The sequence below is a fragment of the Ruditapes philippinarum genome, unplaced genomic scaffold (assembly GCF_026571515.1).
Source record: "Ruditapes philippinarum isolate M1 unplaced genomic scaffold, ASM2657151v2 ctg3525_1_1_1_1, whole genome shotgun sequence".
Classification (NCBI taxonomy): Eukaryota; Metazoa; Mollusca; class Bivalvia; order Venerida; family Veneridae; genus Ruditapes; species Ruditapes philippinarum.
The window spans coordinates 67374-87942 of NW_026860043.1; the positions used below are offsets into that span (position 1 = coordinate 67374).

The following is a 20569-nucleotide window of genomic DNA, read 5'->3' on the forward strand; positions in this document are numbered from 1 at the left end:
TCCTGCGGACAATGTGACATTCGCAGGACAATGTGACATTTTGCAGGACAAATGTGGCATTTGGCAGGACAATGTGACATGTGACATTCGGCAGGACAATGTGACAGTCGGCAGGACAATGTGACATTTGTCCTGCGGACAATGTGACATTCGGCAGGACAATGTGACATTTGGCAGGACAATGTGACATTTGGCAGGACAATGTGACATTCGGCAGGACAATGGTGACATTCGGCAGGACAATGTGACATTTGGCAGGACAGTGTGACATTCGACAAGGCCTTGAAATTGTACCGACTGTGACATGAAGCAGGACAAACAAGAGGACAATGAAAACTTTACCAAATCCCGTGCTAGCACAACATCCTGCAAGACATTCAGCAAGGGCGCCCCGTGCCCGGATGGTTAAGATTGTTTGATTACCATTTAAAAAAGTTTGTCATTTTAGTATTTTATTTATGTTTCAAAACGCGTTTTTCAGTGGAAATAAGAAGGGGGAGATAACCCTTCACGATGATAGATCTGAGAACAGTTCCGTGTTGAAATGCATGAGCGGACATCATTTAAAAGAGGTTTGCGGTTTGAGACTCGCTTTCCTGGAACCTCTTACCTTGCAAGCGGTGGTGATGACGGCCATGTTAATATTTGGGATCTTCGAATGATGAAAAGCTGCAGAATATCAAAGCCCATACAGCAATGTGTTAAGGTTTATTTAACTATATTAGTTATCTTATATAAGACTAGCTACCAATCATATTAAGCGACTTTGTATTTAAACGTAGTCAACTAGTTATTCAATAGTGTTTAGAAATTAATGCAACTTATCCTGTATTTTCTAAATACTTAACATTGGAACACAGTGTAAGTTGTATAAACACATTTCCTAATTGCTATAATTTATCGGTCTTTTAAACTTCATTGAACTTGTTATGTTGATTTTAATTTGAAAACCAGTTGGGTGTTAACATTACGTTGGGGACTTTTTATATCTTAACGAAATTGCAAAAATTTTTAATCACCTTTCCCCCCCGCATTTATTGGCCCGATTCAATTTAGGGGAAGTTTATTTCACACTTAAATTTCCAAGACAGAGATGGTAAAATAAACTCTAAACAAATGGGTTCATTAACCTTTTATTTTTTTGTGTTATAAAGTCATATTTTTGCTTTTGGCTTGCTAAAAAAGGTTTCAAAAATCTTTTTTTCGAAATCAAAAACCTAAATTTTAAAAAACTTTTGTCATTCACTCCCCATTTTTAAGGGGACATGGGATTTTTAAAGCCGAGCCCCTGTTTTGTATAAAAAATTTTTGTTCTTTACCCGTTGTTACTTTTTTTTATATTTTTTTCCAGGCATTGGGTTGGGGTCCATGGAGACAAGGGGGTTTAAGCGACAGGAGGCGGGTTTAAAAGACGGTCACATATGTTTGTGGCGCGCACACACAGGGAAAGATTGGGAGAAATCGTCACAAATTCACAGGTTATAGAAATAACAAGATTATTTTGAAAATTATTTTAAGACCTTAGAGGTTGATTTGTTAAAATATTCCGAGAGCCTCACTTGTCTTGTCATACATAGTGGGAGTGTATATGTGTGGTCTCTGGTTATATCCGAGTACTGATGGTGAGATAGAAACACCTATAAGTGTTAGATATTTGTATGAAAATACATGACGACTTTATTTTCAGGTCAGTTTTGAATCGTATTTGTTTGTACGGTTTATTTATACACGCCTTTATTACAGGTTTGTGGTTTGTTGTGGTCAGAGGAATACAACGAGCTGGTATCTGCTCTAGGATCTTCCAGTCCCGATAAGAACGATCTTATTGTCTGGAATATGAAAAAGTTTGAGTTCGAAGCCTTGGCTAAACTACGTCATCATACGGCACGTCCGTTACATATAGCACTCAGTCCGGATAAAACAACCATAGGTACTGTTCTAAACTTGCCACAATTAAACAACAAAAGTATAGATATATGTTACATTAGGCAATTTAGAATATTGTATTTGAGTTTTTAGCTCGACTGTACAAAGCATTAGGAAAGCTGTCCTCCTAACCCAGGCGTCGGCGTTCTTGTCCACGTCAAGATTTATTAATAAAGTTTTTGTGTGCAATAAAATAATTTCTATTATAAATTCTTTATTTCTTAAAGCATCTATTCAAACTTAACACATATGTACCTTATAATCAACATGATGAATGAAACAATAGTTGACAAGGTTTATAATTTTAGCACTAAAATTAATAGAATTATCTCACCTTAACTTAGAAAAATTTCCCCCTTAAAAAAAAAAAAATATTATTTTACTATCAACTTTATTTAAAAAAAAAAAGATTTACGTCAAAACTCGAAATTTATGTTTTACATCAACTCCTCATATTCATAATAATTAATTTATTCAAGGTTTATATAACTCTAGCGTTAATATTTCCAAAATAATCTTCCTTTCAACTCTTTTTATAGCTTTCCTCATGTAACTTATTTATTTATTTCTTCAGGAATTTACTTCAAACTGCAAATATATGTTTGTTTTCAAACACCTTCATCATATATGAACTAAATTTATAAGTCTAGAACCTCTATTTTCAGAAATAATACATTTTACATTATACATTAACACATTTTGAAACGATTGACATTAGGTTTCAAATTGTTTTCTTTTTCCTAAAGAGAATAGAAATGTTTGTTATTGACATAGTCAGGTGCATGTTGTGTCGGCAAAAAAAATGTTGAAGACTTGCGTGCTTTCTTGAAACTGATACATTGTGTCATAACTGTCTTTTTCATAGTTTTTATTTGATTGGGTCGTTAGACCAAACAAATAATGGTAGCGAAATTTCAGACTCTAATGCTGTTAATTGCAAATGCCGAAAGTAGTCCGCTTTTTTGAAGCGGTTACTTCCCTTTATATGTAACACTAAGGCCGAAAATTCACGGGAGATCACTGCGTAAATATGGTCACATGACAGGCCATTAATTTTCAAGCAAAATAATTCCCGAATGGTCGAAGATTTCCAATATTGTTTTATTCTTTGTAGATATACATGCTTATAGTAAGCGCCATGATTATTTACACACGTGTTAAACAACAGTTAGCGTCGTTACAAACCCTAATTTAGAATAATATGCTTTTCTTGAGGCCATTAGCATATTAATTCACCGTGGCCGAGGGGTTTGCGCGCTCGCTTAGGAAGCGAGAGGTCTGGAGTTCAAAGGCAACTTTTTTTTTTTTTCAAATTGTTTAAGTCAAATAAACATCGGATTGAATATCAGTGTTGCAATTAGTCTTATAGCCAATCTACTACAATAAAAACGTTGGAAAGCATTGGTGGCACTATACAAAAACAAATTGTTTTATAATCTCACAACCTTCACCTTGGTGACATTCTGAGACCCAAACAAATTCAGCGCCTTCTGTGCTTTGATTTCTTTCTTTACAGCGTCCAGTATCTAATAAGTCGAGCATGATTGTCTCGTCTGGCAGCTCTTGTTACAGAGAGTAGTGTACCTTGTCACACCAAACAGACGCTGATTATTTCTGCTGTAAACTAGCTCACGTGTTTCTAAAATTATTTATCATGCTCAGAATAGAAAAAAAATGTGCTAGTAACCTTTACTACCTTAATGCATAATATTTTTTACTATGTTTATAATTGGTGCTGCTACAAGTTTTTCACTATCCAGAAATAAAGTTTAATTTTGTAATATTTTTCTTTACCTTCAGCTTCCGCGGGTGCTGACCCCGGCATTTTGTTTGTGGAACACGTTTCCTAGGCGTTCAAGACGTCCACAGTGGTCACCCTGGGACAAATCTCCACTGAACATGTTTAAATACATCAGATAATTTGTTTCCTAAATATACCATACTGTTTCTTCTACAATACATCAAGTGACCTGTCACATTTGAAAAGGAATTCTCTATTGTGCTTCTGGCTGAGTAAAATACTATTTTCAGTGATTTTTTTATATATATTTTTCTAGAAGTTTACATTTTCATTTATTTTTCTTTTTTGTTTTTTTCCTGTCAATTTTATATTATACACGAATATACACACAATTTATGTTGATTTTTTTTCTTTTCTACACTTCTCGAGTATCTATTGCATAATGGAATACTGTGCGTTGCTAACGAAAAAATATTACTGCTACTTAAATATAGAATTTTGAAAATGTAAATATTTTTGTCGTTTTATTATGATGTTCCTTGTACCTTTATTTCCTGTGTCCAACGTTCAATTGATTTGATAAAAAAACTTATATTCGGTGTCATTTCATATAAATTTACAATTAAATTTCAAGATTTTTTCAAAATCCGTTTAATATTGGACAGGTGAAATGACTACTTCGGTAAGATTCTATATATCAATATTGCGTGCACATTATTTCACTATACATGTACTTTCATTATACATGTACTTTACACTTTACATGTTCTTTACACTTTATATGTGTTTACATTGTACATGAACTTTACATTATACGTGTACTTTACATTATACATGTACTTTACATTATACATGTACACGAACTTTACATTATACATGTACTTTACATTAAACATGTACTTTACACTTTACATGTACTTTTCACTTTACATGTACTTTACATTATTTATGTACCTTACATTATACATGTACTTTACATTGTATATGTACCTTACATTATACATGTACTTTACATTTATACTTAAAATGATGTATCTCTGAAAAGATCTCATGGAAATATTTATATTTACACTTTATTTACACTTTTTGCCTAATCTTTGTTAAAATACTATGTTAATTTATGTTGTTTACAAATGGTTGACTATGAAACATGAGATTAGAAATTAGAGTGAATTGTTCATATTTCTTACCGTTGTCTCTTGTTGTTTTGTATTTAAAATGAATGTAAATATGGTAAAACCATTAGCATAACTTCACTTTCCGAATAAAAATGCAAAGATTTCACATATCATGTATGTTTGTACAATGGCCAGTACATGTCCATTTAAATTATTATGTTTTCTATCAACAGAAAAACACCATTACCAGTTTGTTTTGCTATCAAGGCAAAACAAAAGTTGGAATGATAGAAGAAAAAAGCATTGTTATATGCTGCATGGTATAGCTCTCTGGATAGCTGTTATCAGTGGCGCTGTAACGCATACAGCTATAGTTGTTAAGTCAACACAACATCCATCCATTAATGCCTTGCTTAAGGCCTCAACAGACGGTAGGATTTTGAAGTACAACACCAATTAAAACTAAGATGTACAGACAAATCTTAATGTGTGAAGGCTACTATTTCTTGATTTCGGAAACCTTATGTCGAGATGTATGGGATAGGACATGTTCTATTTTGAAAATCTTGTCGTACCGATTTTTACAGACCTCCCACAATGACAAGTAACAGATAAGCAAATTATCTCCTGATAATGGATGTAATGAATGAAATTCCAGAACAATTAGGGCTAAAAGGTAAACATAGTAGTAAGATGCGTAAAAATGATGTTGAAAAACTCTTCAGGAGACCCAAAGTTAAAATGTGTTGTGTTCGAATCCCAAATTATTCCGAAAATGATTATGTCACCTTATTGAGTTGTTCTCTAATTACATGAATTTGGGGAGGGGAGGTAGTTTGTAGGCGGCCACATAGCTTAGTCAGTAGAGCCGCAGTACGGTATTCCGAGGGTCCCAGGTTTGAGTCTCGGTCAGGCTTCACATTAAAAAAAATATATATATATTTTTTTTAATGGAGGTGTTTCAATCATTACTCATGGCGAAATAGTATTAAGTGAGTGAAGTATGTAAAGGATCAATGTAAAGGGATCCTTTTCAGGGGAAACCTCAGAGGATTCTTACAGTATAGAATTACCGTCTGAATGCAAGTGTTGTATAGCTTTGAAAAGTGTACATCTTATCTCTAATTAGTGCTTAGACGAATAAATTTCCCCGTCATGTAGATGGTTATAAATAACGTTGTCATCTTACATGATCATAATTATCAGGAAAAAAAAATCACAATAATCATCACCCGAAAGTCACCAATTACATCAAAATTATAATTGTCATTTAAATTATCATTATCTTCATTTTCGTGAAAAATAATCATCATTATCAAAATCATTTGTATCATCACCTTTATCATCATAATCATCAAATTGTTATAATCTCCATCATAATCAAGACAATAATCATCACATCTTTCATCAAATCTATCATTAGTCATCAAAATAATTACAATCATCACATCCATCAAAATTTTTATCATCACTTCCATCATTATTGTCATCACTAAATTGCACTAAGTCCGTAATCCGTTATAATACTATATCTTTAATGTTAAAGTTAAGGATGAGAAGTAAGACCGATCATATTTAAAGTGTGTATATTTAACTTACGACAAGCAGTTCGTTATGCGGCTTTAATGATGACAGCGGAATCCCTGAAAAAAACAAGAGTGTGCCAATACCAGTGATAGAATAGCGGCATAGTAAACGAATAAACGTTTTATTGGGTATGAACCATTGATGGATGCACAAAACTTGAGTTTTGATGAAAGTGATGCGCAAGCTATCGTCTTTACCCTCCATAACTTGCACATACTAGGCCATTTTGTCATTCATTTTAATCTATACAAAAGTATCTTCAAGAACAAAAGATTCAGTATTTGACCTATATAATACACCTTATCTTACATCTGTTATCATATACGTCTACAGAGGTATCTTATTTACGTCTTGTTCATTCTACTTTTGAAAATTAAGGTAACAGTTCCTTTTTTCATTAGAATTTTTTACATAACTATATATAATATATAACTTTAATTCTTTTTATTTGTTTTAATATTGTTTTGATCAAATATTAATAAACTGTTAATATGTCTAGTGAGTTACAACATGACTTCTGTGACAGTTCAGATGACCGTTATATCACTGTTCCACAGTTTGTTGCTGGTATATGTAGAGAAGTTGCCTCCAATTTGCAGAGAACCGTCATAAGTATGCAATATTAGGTCAAATAAGGTCAAATCGTTGAAACCGTTTGTTGAATCAAACACACATACCTATCAAACATTAGCATTTTTCTGTTCGACTTTTTTTTAGAATCAGATAATCTACTCGGCATGTTTTAACTTAAAACATAAAAAAGATTAAGTATATTTACAGAATACTAGCAAGTCAGTTCTAATATAAACTACAAGAATGGTCAAGATACTGCTGTTATTTATTGCTCTCGCTGTCATCGTGGGTAATTATTATTGTATTATTCAACAACATATTCAGTCATATTACACAACAACAACAAAAATAGTGATTAAAGATTTTATAATTTTAGTTCGTTATAAAATTAATAAAATAATAACAAAATAGGTTCGATACTCCCTTTTGAATGTTTGTTTACAAATACCTTGTCATCAATTAACAACGGATATATTCTAGATTGAAAAAATATATAATCATAAAAGCTACTATAGAAATTAAGATAACTATAATGTTATGTAACTGTAATGTTTCTTTGACAATTTTGTAATTTCTTGTTATATTATATATAGCTACATACTTATATAACTAGTATCTAAGTTTAAAGCGGATGTGGTTTATATATTTCATACAGTTGAGGGGTACCGATATAAAAAAGTGATTATAGGTTTATCCATTCCGCGATTATTTTCATTTCCGTTTTTATCAGCTGAGGCCGTCGACCCTGTTGATCATTCAAAGGATCCGTCATTTTATCGTTGTCCATTCCGGATGTTTGATTCCGGGTTACCTGTTACGTTGGAGACTGGAGAAGTACAGTATTGTGATGTGGAGGGCGTGGCATGTCCTAAATGGCATTTTTGTAGCGCTGGTTACGAGGACGGCCGTTCAGTTTGTTGTCATATCTTAGGTAAACTAAATATGTTTCTCTTATCAATTTATTAACATGTTTATATCACGTAAAGACCTTGACCTTTGTAAATCTAAAATAAGCATAATTTATTATCATAACCAAGTATGTCTCAGCGTGATTTAAGTTACTTGTTGTTTTTTTATAATCCTTGATATAAAAATATTACAATAACATTTCTTTTGCGCGGCTGAATATCAATGTTATTCTTGTGCATACACATCTTTGTTATACTCATACGCTCCACGTCTATTTTCTCCACGTCTATATTTTACTTACTCTTGACTAGACATCTATGTGATACTCACACATGACTGTACATTTACGTCGTATGTTATACTCACACGTGACTGTACATCTATGTAATACTCACCGAAACTACATCTTTGTTATACTGAACGTGACAATACATCTATGTTAGACTGAAATAATGTTTTGAAAAGGCGTAAAATGAAACAAACAAACAAAAATATACTCACTGTTACTGTACATCTATGTTATACTCACCGAGACTACATCTATAATATACTTACACGTGACTGTACATCTATATTATACTCACACGTGACTGTACATCTATATTATACTCAGACGTGACTGTACATCTGTATTATACTTACACATGACTGTACATCTATATTATACTTACACGTGACTGTACATCTATATTATACTTACACGTGACTGTACATCTATATTATACTCACACGTGACTGTACATCTATAATATACTCACACATGCCTGTACATCTATATTATACTTACACGTGACTGTACATCTATGTTATACTTACACGTGACTGTACATCTATAATATACTCACACATGACTGTACATCTATGTTATGCTCAACGTGACTACATCTATGTATACTCACCTATACTACATTTATGTTATACTCACCGAGACTCCATCTATGTTACACTCACACGTGACTGTACATCTATGTTATACTCAAACGTGACTGTACATCTATGTTATACTTACACATGACTGTTCATCTATGTTTTACTTACACCTGACTGTACATCTATATGTTATACTCGCACATGACTGTACATCTATGTTATACTCAACGTGACTGTACATCTATGTTATACTTGCACGTGACTGTACATCTATGTTATACTTACACGTGACTGTTCATCTATGTTATACTTACACGTAACTGTTCATTTATGTTATACTCAACGTGACTGTACATCTATGTTATACTTACACGTGACTGTACGTCTATGTTATACTTGCACGTGACTGTACATCTATGTTATACTTACACGTGACTGTACATCTATATTATACTCACACGTGACTGTACATCTATAATATACTCACACATGACTGTACATCTATATTATACTTACACGTGACTGTACATCTATGTTATACTTACACGTGACTGTACATCTATAATATACTCACACATGACTGTACATCTATGTTATACTCAACGTGACTACATCTATGTATACTCACCTATACTACATTTATGTTATACTCACCGAGACTCCATCTATGTTACACTCACACGTGACTGTACATCTATGTTATACTCAACGTGACTGTACATCTATGTTATACTTGCACGTGACTGTACATCTATGTTATACTTACACGTGACTGTTCATCTATGTTATACTTACACGTAACTGTTCATTTATGTTATACTCAACGTGACTGTGCATCTATGTTATACTCAACGTGACTGTGCATCTATGTTATACTCAACGTGACTGTACATCAATGTTATACTTGCACGTGACTGTACATCTATGTTATACTTACCTTGACTACATTTATGACTCACCGTGACTACATCTTTGTTATACTGACTGAACGGTTGAGTTTTACACACGTGTAAATTACATCTCTATATAACATTCACATTTTATATCACTTTCGTTCTAGGTGTGTGAATCCATGATTGATTTCAGAACCAGAAACACCGTTGTAGCATTCTTTGTATAAAAATGTGAAATAAAAGAGACAAAACTTCATTCTTTATGTGTATGGTAGATGTAATTTAACAAGCAAGCAACAGATAATAAAATACTATAACCAGTCCTACGCATAAACCCTTCCAGCCTGCTGAATCTCAGTAAGGGCTTATCAGCTAGTTTATCACTATTAACTGTATATCTCCCATTAACACGTCCACTGAGTTGAGAGTCTTGTCATCATTAATTGGTCCTCTGTGTTCTTATCTAATGGCCCTAATGTTGAAGGATCAAATTTCTGAAGTTACACTCACTTTTTATTGGTGCTTTTTTCTCTGGGTCTGCGGCCCAAGTGAATTGTGAAACTTAGCAATTATTTGAATTATTTTTGTAAATATAGTTAATATCACAAGATAAATTTTAACTAGTAAATGAATTATATGTCGTGATATACCTTTATAAGTGATAATCATCTTCTTAATTAATAAACTTTCATAGTTAAGTGTCACTGTTACTCATGTTACTCATTCCCCCCCCCCAAAAAAAAACAAAAAAAAACAACATTGTAATTGTTTATTGCAAAGTGCAAGACTCTTAACTAAGTGACTAGGTAAGTGATATTTGTATTATTAGCTCGACTAGCTCTACCAAAGGTGTTCAAATAATAAAATCCCATGCAGTGCTTTGCCCTGCCGAAGCAACCAAAAAAAAAACCTCATTAACTCTTCTTTTAAAAATCCAAAGAGCTAGAGCTTAGATATTTGATATGAAACATCTTTTACTGGTTGTCTATCAAGTTTGTTCAGATCAAAGCCCTGTGGTAAAAATTGGCCCCATCCCGAAGGGTCATTAATTTTCATTATACATCTGTATGTACACATGTATTACTTATCATAATACACATCATGTGATAAAATGTTAAACTCAAAAACCAGTATTTACAGAACAATTTCCCTTTGAACATATAATTTTCCATAAAATAATGTTATTTTTTACTCTACGTCTTCATTTCATCTTAAGGGATTGACTTAAAACTTCAAATATGTGTTCCTTACCGACAACTACATCATATGTGACAATGTTGTTCAATTTAGCACCAATGTTTTTCCAGAATATTTCCCCATGAACTCATTTTTTTCCTAACACAAGAGCGATCAGTAATCACATGTGTCGCCTCATAATGGCCAATTTCCTGTTGGAACAAATTTTGTGACAGACGGACAGACAGACGGACAGTGCACAACTAGACTTGGTACTGATCATTCATGTAAAGTTTGGATAAAATTGCACCAGTAGCTTATGAGGAGTAGTCCGGACAAGATTTTGCGTATCTGGCAACACACAAGAAAAAACTCCTTTTTATCAAAGGGCCATAACTCGGCCAAAAATCATTCAACCGGAAAACCCGTGCAATATGCGCAAGGACTTGAGCTACAGATCAATCCTGTAAAGTTTCATTGAAATTGCATAAGTGGTATAAGAGAACTAGTCCGGACAAACTTTAAAATAAAAATTATAAAAGGGCCATAACTCTGACAAAAATCATTGAACCGGAAAATGCTGACAATATGCACAACTAGACTTGGTACTGATCATTCCTGTAAAGTTTGGATGAAATTGCACCAGTAGTCCGGACAAGCTTTTGTGTATCTGGCAACACACAGAAAAAAACACCTTTTTATCAATGGGCCATTACTCGGCCAAAAATCATTCAACCGGAAAACCCGTGCAATATGCGCAAGGCCTTGAGCTACAGATCAATCCTGTAAAGTTTCATTGAAATTGCATTAGTGGTATAAGAGAAGTAGTCCGGACAAACTTTAAAATTAAAAATTATTAAAGGGCCATAACTCTGACAAAAATCATTGAACCGGAAAATGCTGACAATATGCACAACTAGACTTGGTACTGATCATTCCTGTAAAGTTTGGATGAAATTGCACAAGTAGTTTATGAGGGGTAGTCCGGACAAGTTTTGTGACAGACAGACGGACGGACAGACAGACGGACAGACAGACGACGGAGAAGTGATCCCTATATGTCGCCACTACTCTGTAGAGGCGACACAAAAATGTTACTTTTTACTTACTTCTTTATTTCCTAAGGTATCTACTTCTAACTTAAAATATATAATAACCTTATACATGTGTGACAATATTTATAACTCTAGCATGGATATTTCCAGAATTATTTCACCTTTGAACTTAGATGTTTATTATGCCCCCGAAGGTTGGCATATTAAAATCGAACCGTCCGTCTGTCAGTCCGTCCCGCTTCTTACATATAGACAGTGGTGGTCGTGTCCGTTCTTAAACTTCAGAATGCATGAAAGGATTTTCATTTTTCTTTCACTCTTTCATATATGAAATAACCATGGTGTGTCACGAACAAGACTCGGGTTCCTAGGACTAAGGTCAAGGTCACTGTGGGGTTTAAACTTTCAATTGTCCATTTTGATGTTAATATACATATAGGCAGTGATGGTCGTGTATGCTCTGAAATTAATATGCATGAAAGGATTATATTTTTTATTTCACATATGAAATCATCATAAATGTATGATGTGTTGCCCTTAAGACATATAAATGGTGGTTGTTGTGTCCGCTCTGTAACTTCCATATACATGAAAGTTTCAATTTATTTTTAAAATATAAAGTCACCATAGATGGACAGTGTGTTGTGAACAAGACCTAGGTTTCTTTGTCAAACTTAAAGGTCACTGCTGGGGTTCGAACTTTGTCAATTTTTACCACCACACTTAACATGTGATAGGTGGTTTATAACTAGAATCCTTTAGAGGCATTTGTCACGTTCTGTGACAGCTCTTCGTTATATATTATTTTTATATATTTATATTTTTTGCTCTTACTTCTTTATTTATGAATGAATTTACTTCTTTAAACTTTAACATGACAAGCTTACAGAACTTACATTTAAAATTTTTTAGAACAGCATCCCTTTTTATACTCGTTTTAGAAAAAAAAAATTATCAAAATATTTTTGGGTTTTTAAAATTTAAATTTTTCACTATCCCCCAAAGCCGGGGAAAGAGTCCCTTTATTTGAGTTGTAAGTGGATTTAAAAACCCTTTTTAATTAATCCATTTTTTTTTAGTTTTTAACTTAATTTTTAAAATTTAAAAGTATTTTATGAAAATTTTAGTTTTCCTTTCATTTAAAAAGTTCTTTTCCTCCCCGCTTTAAAAAAAAAACTTTTTACCCTTCTTGAAAAATAAAGGGTCATTAAACTTCTTTGGGTGCTGCTAATTTGTGTTCTTTAAAAACCCTGTAAATTTTAATTAAAAACTCATCACTGGGCCCGAAAATGAAAATTTTTTGGGGGAAAAAATGAAAATTTTTGGGGTTTAAAGCGTGGGCTGTTTAACTGCAAATCGGCCTTACTTTGGGATAATTAAAGTAAACCCCTATTTTTCCCGAAAAAATAATGCTGATAGTGGAAATTTTTGTTTGGCATATTTTTTTTAGCCAAAGGGGGAGGTGTTTCTAAAAAGGGTAAAACAAATTGAGCAATGTTTAGGATTTCATTCAAAATTTTTTTACTAGATAAAACACGTGGAGTCAGCTCGCAAAAGACAAAGAAAAAAAACAAAAAACTTTTTTTAAGAAAAATGTCAATTTTTTTGCCCGGGTGTTTTTTATTTTCAGAAAAAGTCACAAAACCCTTTTTTTTTTTTCATATGACAGGAAAAAAAATTTGCATTTACAAACCAGGGTTTTTTGAAAAGCACTGTTTTACTTTCCCAGATAAAAGTAATTTGACCCCATCTTGTTGTACGGACTGCTGGGGAAAAACAATGTTATGCTTAATTAAAGAGGTGACACTTTCTATATTTTTATCTGATATCAAGTTGTTAGAGCCGATTTGCAGTTATATGGGTAACTCCCTATATGTACACAACTTATCTTGAATATTTTCCAATTTAAAAAAAAATAAGAAGTGTTATGTTCAAGAAATTCGTTAATTTTCTCCGTTACTGAACTAAATCGACCATAATAATTGTTTAGCTTTATTAAACAAAGAATTGAAATATTTTATCTATTTATGGCGGAGATTTTTTCACAATTTATTTATGTTTCGGATAAGCAGAGCAGGAGATATTAAATTTAAAACGTTTAAGAAATGTATCATGCGTTCTTAGTGTAATAAGATCAGTTTTATTTCTGTTTAGTTAAAGTGAAATATAACAAGTATTACATGACCCAGCAGTAAGTTTCGTTATATGTGCCTGTTCAAAACTGTCTTTGACTTACCTTTATATGTATAAATACAATGTATAGTTTAGTTTTAATTGTTATTGTTGCTGTTATATATCAATGTTCATTAAAGGTCACAAATTTTCACCTCATTTCTAAATCTAGCTTGGCGGCCGACTAATACATGTATCTCTTTGTGTTGTCATTTGGTAGAAGACGACCAGTCAAATTCAATGCCAAACTATTTTATTGTTTTGTGAACCGCCATTTATTTTATGATTTACATATCTTGTCAAGCGAGTTTATATTGTTTGCATGTAAAATGGTCAGAAAAATAACAGACTAAAACATGTCATGTGATAGCTTATTTTATTTTGGTATGTGTCAGCACAATGTCGGTGTACACAGTATATATAATATAGTAAACATTACATGCGTAATAGTGTTGTAGTTTTAGCAAGGCACCTGGTTAAGGTTTGATTTAATGATTGAGTTTGTATGAGAATTGAGACCTCATTTGTTGTCATTATTTATTACTATAAATCTGTTGGGGCTAGACTGTGTATCAGTCTGGGAGATTTTAGTTTTGGTATCTCTGTCAACGGGTACCTGCATAAATAATGGACAAGAGGTCTGCAATTGTTGTGTTTAGGGAACTCAATCATTGGTTACCATCATACATATTCCAGGGATCAGTCTGTTTGTTTCTGGTACAGTTACTTGATCAACACTTGTCGTCATAAATATAGAAGGCTTAAATTTGTCAATTAACACTAAGGTAACCTCCAAATATGGAGAGTCAAGGTATTTCATATAAATACTGAGACAAGATTTTCTGGGGGGGGTCAATATTCAAGAGTCTAGATTGAAGATTGAAGAAACAAGATTCAAAATGCAAGAGTAAGATTGTAAGAGCTAGAGTCAAGATTCAGGATTCGAGATTGAAGTTTCAAGAATGAGATCTTAAGAGTTAGATATAAAATTCTCAGTGACTTATCAACCATGTGTGAGGAAGAAAAACTCTGTAACTTTAAATATTAATTGTTAGATTAGAAATTTAGGACACTTTCAAATAAATAAAGGGTGAAATGGAACGGAAAACAGTTATTGTTTATTTTATGCAAATATGTGAAATTATGGAACTAGTAGAAATTATAAATTACGAGAGAGAAGAATTTATAACACTGGTGGCAGCGGACGGGATTTTTGGACTTTAACACGTTTAGAAAAGATTTTAAAGTGACTATCTGAAGAGACGTAAATTTGAACTGTACATTATAAAATTACTAAAATGGGACCAAAGAAACAAACGGTTGCAGCTTCAATTATTGTGGAAGAACAATTTGGTGACAATGTTTTTATCGGAAACTGAGTTATTACATGAAAAACAATGAGGAATTGCAGAAGAAGAAAACAGGAAATTAGAAAAAACAGAGCAAGAAGCCATGTTACAAAGAGATAAAATTGTGAATCATTATCTACAGAGGATTAATGACATAGATGGATTATTAATTATAGTTGGTCTGTGTGGAATTTTTGTCAGACTTTTAAGTTACACTGTTTTCATTGCACATATTCATGAAGATAGATTATTAGGATAAGACTTTAAATGAAAAATATTTCTTTATTTATTGCTCAATTGGAATTAAATGTGGGTTAATGAAAAAAAGAAATTGTGGAGAAGGTGCCATTAAAATTTGTGAAAATTATAACATGGTCAAAGGTATCAGTTCAAGTAAATTCAAACATTGTTAAACCTGGTAAGGCAATAAATCTTGGAACAATTAACTCATCATTAGCATCTCCTGCTTTTTCGGAAAAAAAATAGCCAGCAGATAAAGTGTTTTATGGAAGTGTGCTAGTATCCATAGAGAAGTTCGAGGCAATTCAATTCCCATTAGATTAGTTAACTTTTGATAGAAATGTAACATTGACCAAGGGGTCATTATTTGGATATTTGTATGAATTAATCAATTAGATTTATTGGAAGAGAAAGTGAAAATTGATGACTGCAAATTTAATTAGTAAAACATACGACAATATTAAATATGATTTCACTAAATGGAGCAGTAAGTTATAAGGGTTATATCATAGATCATCAGGAAGCGGAATTTAAGTTAATGTTGTGAAGCCTTTTACGTTTGCAATTAAGTATTTATCAAACTCAAAAGACTGTACTGTGCAACTGGGGGAGAACTTTTGGATGTTGTTACTTTTATCACTCAGTAAAGACCCTATCTTTTAGAAAGAGAATTTTCTTTTAAGGACATATTGTTCAAGTTTGCGATGTTAAATATTGTTTCAAGTTGCCGACAGGTCAAATGGCTCGCTGTTTAGAAGTTTTTTGTCACAGTTAAATTTTAGGATTGAACAAAGAAGTGGAGAAAACAAGCAAATCTTGACAGTCTCTCTAGAATGTCATCCGTGAACAAGAAGAGTGTAGTGTTATGATGGAAAAACAATTTTGGAAGAATTACCTTGCAAAGGATGTGTAACCTGTATGAAGAAACATGAGTCTTTGTCAGAATTTTGCGAATTTGATTAATGTTGTTCCCTTGTTCGATGAGAACATAGGTAAAAGGGAAAAGTACAAAAAGTTGTGTTAAGGGTGAAACCCCAAAATGAATTTGGGATTTTGGGGTGATTTTTTTGTTAAAAGCTGCAAGTTATGAATTTAGAAATTGTTTTAAAATCACTTTTCCTGGAAAAAAAAAAGGCAAAATTATTTTCCCATATCGCAAAAGGTCCCACTTTTGTTTCCCTGAAAGCCTACATTTTGCCCCTTTGGGGAAAAAGTGGAAAAATCTCAATTTTGGGTGAAAATTTTACACAAGTGGTTGACAAAACCGTAAATTCCCAATATGGCGGGGTTTTTCAGGAAAAGCTCAGGGATCTAATTGGGTTGTCTTAACATTTCAAAAACTATAAATTTTTCATATTTGGTTGGGGGAAAAATTAAGAGAACAAACCCTTTATTTTTGTTGGGACATCAAAGGATTTTGGAAGGAAACAAATGGTTGACAAGGGGGTAAAATTTCCCCCATTTGGTGGCGAAAATTGTTTCATCGAAAAAAAACCAGGGGATCTAATTTGGTTGTTCCCTTTTGAGTTCAACAATACTTGTTTACCTGTCAGAAAATTTCAAAATAAAAGGCAGACCCGATTTAGAAAATTTGTTATAACCAAAGGGTTATTGAAACAAACCCCTCCAGGGACAATTTGCTAGAAATTCTCCAAAATAAGGAACTACTGGTTTCCCATGACTTGCAGTGGGTGAAAAAATGGGGTGCCTGTTTATAAAATGTAAAAGTTTCCTTTCCCCAAAAGAGGGACGCCTTTTCCCTTCTTAATTTTTCCAAAGGGTTTTACAAAAAAGAAGTTTTGGGATCCCCCCCCCATTTATTGTTTTTCAGGCGCTCATTTTGGGGAAATTTCAAAAAAATTTTTCAAAAATAAAAGCAACGTTTATTGGTTTAAGCTTTAAAACACAGTGTTTGAAATTTAAAAAGCAATGCAAGAATTTCCAAATTTTTTTAAACCCGGGTTGGTCCCAATGGACAGGGTTTTGCACTATAAAAAAGGGCAGTAATGGGCCCCTTGGGAAATTTAGGGTTTATAAAAGTTTGAAACCCTTATATGGAAATTAAATGACCCAAAAAAGGGAATAAAACATTTGGTAGGTTCAACAAAAGTAACCCAAAAAATTTAAAATAAAAAAACTAAGACAAAGGCGAAAATTGAATCTGAAACAGGTTTTTAAAAAGTAAAAAAGAGGTAAAAAGGAAAAAAGGGTAACCCCATACCCCTAACCCCGCAAGAAAATTAAAGATCTTTTTGAATCAATAATGTAAAACAATTCCCTTTCATTAAGTTTTGTTTAAAAAGGGGTAAAATTTTGGGGATAAAAAGTTTCTCCCGAATTTTGCCCGTTTATTTTGGGGTTTTCGACCCTTCAAATTGTTTTAGGGAAAATTTTATTGGGAAAAAAAAATGAAAGTGTAAAGAAAATTGTGAAAAAAAAGAGAGGAATTTTAAACGTTGTTTTTACAAAAATATGTATTGGATATAAAACGCAATTGGAATTAGTTTGTAATTCGTTCGAATTGGAATATTAATTTGTTATTCATTTCAAAATTGGAATATTAATTTGTGATTCATTTTGAATTGGAATATTAATTTGTGATTATTTTCAATTGGAATATTATTGTGTGATTCTGGTTAAAAATGGATTTTAAAGTGTTTTATTTTCAGTTTAACAATCAGTGCCATTTTCTAATTTCAATTATGTTATATATAAATATTAAGTTTAATATTTTGGCACTTAAGACTCTATGGTAGAGACGACTACCAAACAAATTTTATATTCAGTTTGTGCCTTTTAAAGAATTCTTACACATTTGTTAAAATTTATTAAGAAATAAATAGGCACCAGGACTTTGTGTGCAAGAAATAGACAATGTGTGAAAGATTGAATTAGGATATTGTGAGATATAAAAAAAGGGACAACAGAACAATTATATTATACAATTGAGTGACAAAATATGTTTCGTTTTGATATTAAAACACGGTGTTAAAAGTTGAACAACTGTTTGAGAACTTTAATTAGTTTGTTTGAGTATTCAATGTGTAATTGTAGTCAGAAAAAAATTGTCGTTAAAAGAAGTAACATTACTGTAGATTTAGTATTTTCTTAGAATTTCATATTTGAATAATGCTATTTTAGTAAATACAGAGTACATATGTTAATTGAGAATGTTTTATTGTTAAACTTCTATTCATTTTGGGAGTAAGATTGGTTGAATAGTCACTGAGTTTTGTTTCATTTCTATATTTTTGTTTGGTGTTGTTAACTTAATTGGGACAATTAAGCTTTTTAAGGTTGGGGGAGTGTTGTAGTTTTAGCAAGGCACCTGGTTAAGGTTTGATTTAATGATTGAGTTTGTATGAGAATTGAGACCTCATTTGTTGTCATTATTTATTACTATAAATCTGTTGGGGCTAGACTGTGTATCAGTCTGGGAGATTTTAGTTTGGTATCTCTGTCAACGGGTACCTGCATAAATAATGGACAAGAGGTCTGCAATTGTTGTGTTTAGGGAACTCAATCATTGGTTACCATCATACATATTCCAGGGATCAGTCTGTTTGTTTCTGGTACAGTTACTTGATCAACACTTGTCGTCATAAATATAGAAGGCTTAAATTTGTCAATTAACACTAAGGTAACCTCCAAATATGGAGAGTCAAGGTATTTCATATAAATACTGAGACAAGATTTTCTGGGGGGGGTCAATATTCAAGAGTCTAGATTGAAGATTGAAGAACAAGATTCAAAATGCAAGAGTAAGATTGTAAGAGCTAGAGTCAAGATTCAGGATTCGAGATTGAAGTTTCAAGAATGAGATCTTAAGAGTTAGATATAAAATTCTCAGTGACTTATCAACCATGTGTGAGGAAGAAAAACTCTGTAACTTTAAATATTAATTGTAGATTAGAAATTTAGGACACTTTCAAATAAATAAAGGGTGAAATGGAACGGAAAACAGTTATTGTTTATTTTATGCAAATATGTGAAATTATGGAACTAGTAGAAATTATAAATTACGAGAGAGAAGAATTTATAACAATAGTAAACAATATATATAACAGAGTACACAGTACATATGTAATAATGAACAGTATATATGATATAGTACACAATACATATGTAATAGTGAACAATATACTGTATATAATAGTACACATTAAGTATGTAATAGTGAACTGTATAAATTATATAATAGAATACACATTACATATGTATATCTAATATATTATTATTATTGAATAAACTATGATGTTTCCTTAGAAATGCTAAATGCGTTTTCTAAACTACCATTTATAAAAAATATTAACTTTGTCAAAAATGCTTTTTAAATGAGAACAGATAAGAAATGTTCAACTTATTTTTACCGAGAATTGATTGTATATTCATATATAACATTTATTAAAGCATTATAAATGACTAGCAAACTATTAAGACACATTTTGTGACAGTTAATATTTGCAGACAGATATACCCGTATGTTAAAGATAAACTTCTAGAAAATAATAACATTTTAATACTCTGAACATGATAAAATCTAATACTAGCTAATTGTTATGTACCTCTTTATAAAATCAATTAAAAAAATGCAACAATTCTTTAAAACAAATAATGACAAGTTATTGAGCAGTATTTATATTTTAATGTTTTATTAAAGAATGAAATTTATCAATGGGACAATACGACACAATATTTTGTAAATGCCAACTATTTTACAACAAAGCATCGCCGCCAGTTTTTTTCTTCTTCAAGAACGTTATACAATGGCATACAAATGATATATCAACAAACACTTGTACATGACATACAGATGATATATCAATGAACACTTGTACATGACATACAGATGATATATCAATGAACACTTGTACATGACATACAGATGATATATCAACGAAGACTTGTAGATGATATACAAATGATATATCAACGAAGACTTGTAGATGATATACAAATG

General features: G+C 32.2%; 1 protein-coding gene across 1 annotated transcript; it reads left to right on the forward strand.

The window, feature by feature from the left end:
• The first annotated feature begins 1393 nt into the window (after positions 1 to 1393).
• LOC132758693 (cell division cycle protein 20 homolog) lies at positions 1394 to 4400 on the forward strand. The gene is made up of 3 exons (XM_060750384.1): positions 1394 to 1478; positions 1744 to 1930; positions 3727 to 4400. The coding sequence occupies exons 1-3, from the start codon at positions 1422 to 1424 to the stop codon at positions 3774 to 3776; spliced, it is 294 nt and encodes a 97-aa protein (XP_060606367.1). The 5' UTR covers positions 1394 to 1421; the 3' UTR covers positions 3777 to 4400.
• The last annotated feature ends 16169 nt before the right edge of the window (positions 4401 to 20569 follow it).